This window comes from Populus euphratica, unplaced genomic scaffold (assembly GCF_000495115.2).
Source record: "Populus euphratica unplaced genomic scaffold, PopEup_1.0 scaffold122.1, whole genome shotgun sequence".
Lineage (NCBI taxonomy): Eukaryota > Viridiplantae > Streptophyta > Magnoliopsida > Malpighiales > Salicaceae > Populus > Populus euphratica.
In genome coordinates this window covers 109,637-113,601 of record NW_011499980.1, presented here as the reverse complement: position 1 = coordinate 113,601, position 3,965 = coordinate 109,637, and the positions used below count along the sequence as shown (strand labels likewise).

The window sequence follows — 3,965 nt, the reverse complement described above, 5'->3', positions numbered from 1 at the left end:
TCCATATATATGTTAAAGTTTCTCATAAGAGTCTATATCTAATCTGGGAGATTATACTACGATGGATGCTTTCCTATCTTCCCTGATAAATCATAACTCCGAATCAATAATAACTCTTTGTTAATTTAACTGTTATTAATCAATTTTTGTCTTTGGCAGTGAACAACTACCAACAAGTAAATAAATATTTGCAAATTCGACATGCAAGAATGACAGATAACCCAAAAATTTCCTTTTTACCTTTTGGGCAAATTTTGCTAACGCATCGTATGCAGGGTTCTTTCTCAGCAAGTTTCATGCAAAATGCTGATTTCAATCAGAGCTAATATATTGGATTAACCAAGCAATGATTGTGGGAAAAAGAACATCATATATTGTATTGCTGTATGCTACAAGGATCAAGCCACAATCAATTAGAATGTAGATTACAGGTGTCAAAGGAGTACCTAAGCACTTGAAAGACATTCACATGTGTATGGTAATGGAAAGAACTGCCTTCATATAGCTTCACAGCTTTGTGCCCACGAAATTACAAGGCATGTTAGAGTGAGACTGAAGCAGTTATTATTTAAGTGGCATCAACAGTAACTTTGAATGTAGAAGGAGATGTTAGATTACCTTGGGAGATATTAGAAGCATACTTTCAGCAAAGAAGAGCTTCTAAGAAAGTAATTCAAAACATGGGCAGGAAAAGTGACATCCTTGTGGTCAGTTTTCAACTTCAGATACTTCAAATTGGAAAATGGAGAAGGATGTTTATTTAGAGCAGCCGGAATCTTTGAGAGAACCTGGAAACATGAAAAATTCATATAAAATGAAACCAGATTAAAGGATGTTCAAGAAACATACCCTTGCAAAGTAAATAAATAAAATAATTAACATTTTAGTTATTCAGTGAGCAACAAATGATAAACATTAGTTGGGTATGGCTGAAGAAAAAGTTGTCTTTACATGTTAACTACGTCAGTCTGTTAGTTATTAATGATAAACAGACTTGTTTTCACACAAAAGTCAGCAGCAGAACAAGGATATAAAGGATTTGATATTTCATCAAATGAAATTCTTTTAGGCATCGATAACAAAATAATAATAATAATAATAATTATTATTATTATTATTATTATTATTATTATTTATTCATGGGTAAAATATGCATGAAAGTTATACATAATAAAATTAATAATCTGTTAATGACACTCGACCATACTTGAATAAAAAATTGCAGCTCAAGAAAATCCAGTTTTATCAAATATTCAAAGCCTTGCAAGCCAACCAATCAGTGATCAGCTTGCATGGAAAAAATAACTGAAAGAGATGTATGCTCAAATTTATTGTACCTATGCCCAGCACGCCATCATAAAGAAGGAGAGAGCCTATGAGGATAAGAATGCATTTAAGATGCATGGAATGTAAAATTCAATTCTCCAAGGATATGTCACATTTCAACATTATCAGTAGCAGCACCATTGCCAAAATACAAAGCAAACTCATAGCATTTAAAAAAGTAAAAATTCAATGTCAAAAAGCTTATGCCATCACCTGTAGAATTCAACACTGCCTAATAGTTAATATTACAGAGTTGCAGGAATATGACTCCCAAATCCTAAAGAGTCCTTATCAAATGCACTTGGGTTAATGCACAAGCAAGCAACCAGACACGAAATCCTAAAATTCTTTCATGCAGTTAAGAGAATATCTTTCAACTATTCAATGTAAAACATAAAAGGAGGCATTTCTTGCAGTTAAGAGAATATCTTTCAACTCTTCAATGTAAAACATAAAAGGAGGCATTTGTCAACTAAATTAGCAGCACTCTAGGGAATGAAGTAGTAGTTAATGTGCTAGGAACTTTATGAAAGGCTAACAAGATGCGTCTAAATGAATGCACACTAAGAAAATCATTTTCTTAAAGATAGCCATGCAAATTAAGAATACAACCTCCTGCACAAATCTTTAAAGAAACAAAAATGACAAATTTCGCAATATCTCTAATGATGACATGCCATCTGAACTTCACAGCCTTGTACCACAAACTTATCTCTTAAATTATAGAATGTTTTAAAATATGCACCTCAATGATATTCATGGATAATGTCAAAGATTTTGCACTGCAGAACTGATGAAGCATCTTGATGAGATTGAGACCAAGCCCCTGCTCAGTTTCTTCTTCTTCTGAAATGTATTCATCTTCAACTACATAGAATGGATAGTAATGATTGTAATAGTATCTCTGCAAGACTACATTTACATCATCCAAAGAGGTAAGATTCACTTCAGACCAAAAAAGAGGAGTGTTCCCATCAAACTTGAAACTGGTAAGCTTAGGAGCAACTAACATAACTTTGCACCCCTGCTTAATTCTATTATATCTCCAATTCAAAATTTCCAGGCTTTTCAGACTAAGAGCATGAATATTGAAGTTTTCAATCACGTTTAAGCATATATCTTCAATTGTCAGATTTTCAAGATTCGGGCAACTTGAGAAAATCTTCCCATCAAAATTCTGAGCCCCACCAAGATGCAATGTCTTCAGAGACTGCAACCCCAATGATTTTGGCAAAGCTAGGCCACCGTCAACTTTCAATTTCAGGCTTCTCAATGATTCACAGTCAAAGAAACAACGAGGCAACACAATGGGCACATCCCAATGAACAGTATTTATAGATATCTCTTCCACGTGGTGTTTAACTGCATAATATATCAGAGATTCTACCACACTATACTGACAATCACGACGTGTATCTAAGGAAAGCTTAAAAACATCGATGTTATTACGACGTAGTAAAACATGACTGATAAAATCAGTGAAATTGTTCATGTCATCGTCATAATAATATGAACTTATTAAGGATGAAAAAGTCTCAAAATTGAAGTCAAGATAGGGATGAGATTTCCACACATTCATCCATCTTTTGGACAAAACACAGGTTTGAACAACCTGCACTGCGTCCAAAAAAGATAAAATGTGATGGAGAAGTACATTTGGCAGCGTACTGATCTTGTCTTCATTGTTGTTCAGCGATGACCTCTTTCTAGTCCTTGATTCCATTCTATCTCACCAACACTGATAAATGAAAAAACATTAGAATTACTAATTACGATCCATTAAATGAGACTACGAAGAAAATAATTGTTAAAATCCATGCTTTGTTGTTCCGATTAAGCCAATTAATTTCCAAAACCAATAACCAACGAAGACTGATTGATTGATTTTACTGCATACCAATTTGAAATTAAAAAAAAAATATTACCTGATTAAAATCTATTGTTTTGAATCAATGACCTAAGTCAAATTGCATTTGGAAGAAAAAATCTTATGATTTGCTTGGATTAAAACTGAGTCGGAAACAAAAAAAAAGTAAACCTCCTTGTGTGCTAAAACTATATTCAAAATCTTCCAATTAATGTAGATAAATATCAACCCATCTATCTGTCAATCCATAGGCAACAACCAATAAACCCCAATCTATTAAAGGCTTAAACAGGACGTGCTGCATAAATTTATTGCATACCCATTTGATTTCAAAGGGTTTTAGGGATACTCACCTGGGAATTTCGCCAGAGACGAGATAGTACAGGGGAAATTGAGAGATTCGTTTTGTTTTGTTTTTTTTTTTTTTTTTTTTTTTTTTTTTTTTATGGCGAGTGAGGAAGTGTTAAAGTCGGCGGGTTTTCACTGCTGTATGGAGCATTCTAGCCAATTGACCGCAGGCCGGATATATTTGTTTTTTTAATTAAAAAAACTAAACATGAACCGTTTTTTTTTTTTCCATATTTTTTACATTAAAACTATCAAGTACAAATAAAAAATATATATACATATTTAAATAAATAAATAAAATTTATAAATAATAATTAAATATATATTTTAAAAAATCTAAATCAAAATATTTGATATCGTAATACATTTTATTTATCATATATATTTAATAACTTTGTTAATTAAAATTATTTTTTTATTTGAT

At 32.1% G+C, this 3,965-nt stretch overlaps 1 protein-coding gene across 2 annotated transcripts; it reads right to left on the bottom strand.

The window, feature by feature from the left end:
* Positions 1-292: 292 nt before the first annotated feature.
* Positions 293-3,611, bottom strand: LOC105139716 (F-box/LRR-repeat protein At3g26922-like). 2 transcript variants are annotated; one of them, XM_011046272.1, is made up of 4 exons: positions 3,547-3,611; positions 2,072-3,064; positions 619-788; positions 293-513 (listed from the first exon to the last, which is right to left on the bottom strand). In XM_011046272.1, exons 2-3 carry the CDS (start codon positions 3,047-3,049, stop codon positions 630-632), a joined length of 1,137 nt encoding a protein of 378 aa, XP_011044574.1. In that variant the 5' UTR covers positions 3,050-3,064; positions 3,547-3,611; the 3' UTR covers positions 293-513; positions 619-629. The 2 variants fall into 2 exon arrangements, with proteins under 2 accessions (XP_011044574.1, XP_011044572.1); XM_011046270.1 differs by having other exon boundaries at positions 293-788.
* Positions 3,612-3,965: the final 354 nt, after the last annotated feature.

Bases quoted from the DNA above. Each gene is read 5' to 3' on its own strand.
- LOC105139716 (XM_011046270.1), bottom strand. From the start codon at position 3,049: ATGGAATCAAGGACTAGAAAGAGGTCATCGCTGAACAACAATGAAGAC. The intron at 789-2,071 runs GTGCATATTTTA...TCATGTTTCCAG, and splicing joins TATCCATGAATATCATTGAG to GTTCTCTCAAAGATTCCGGC.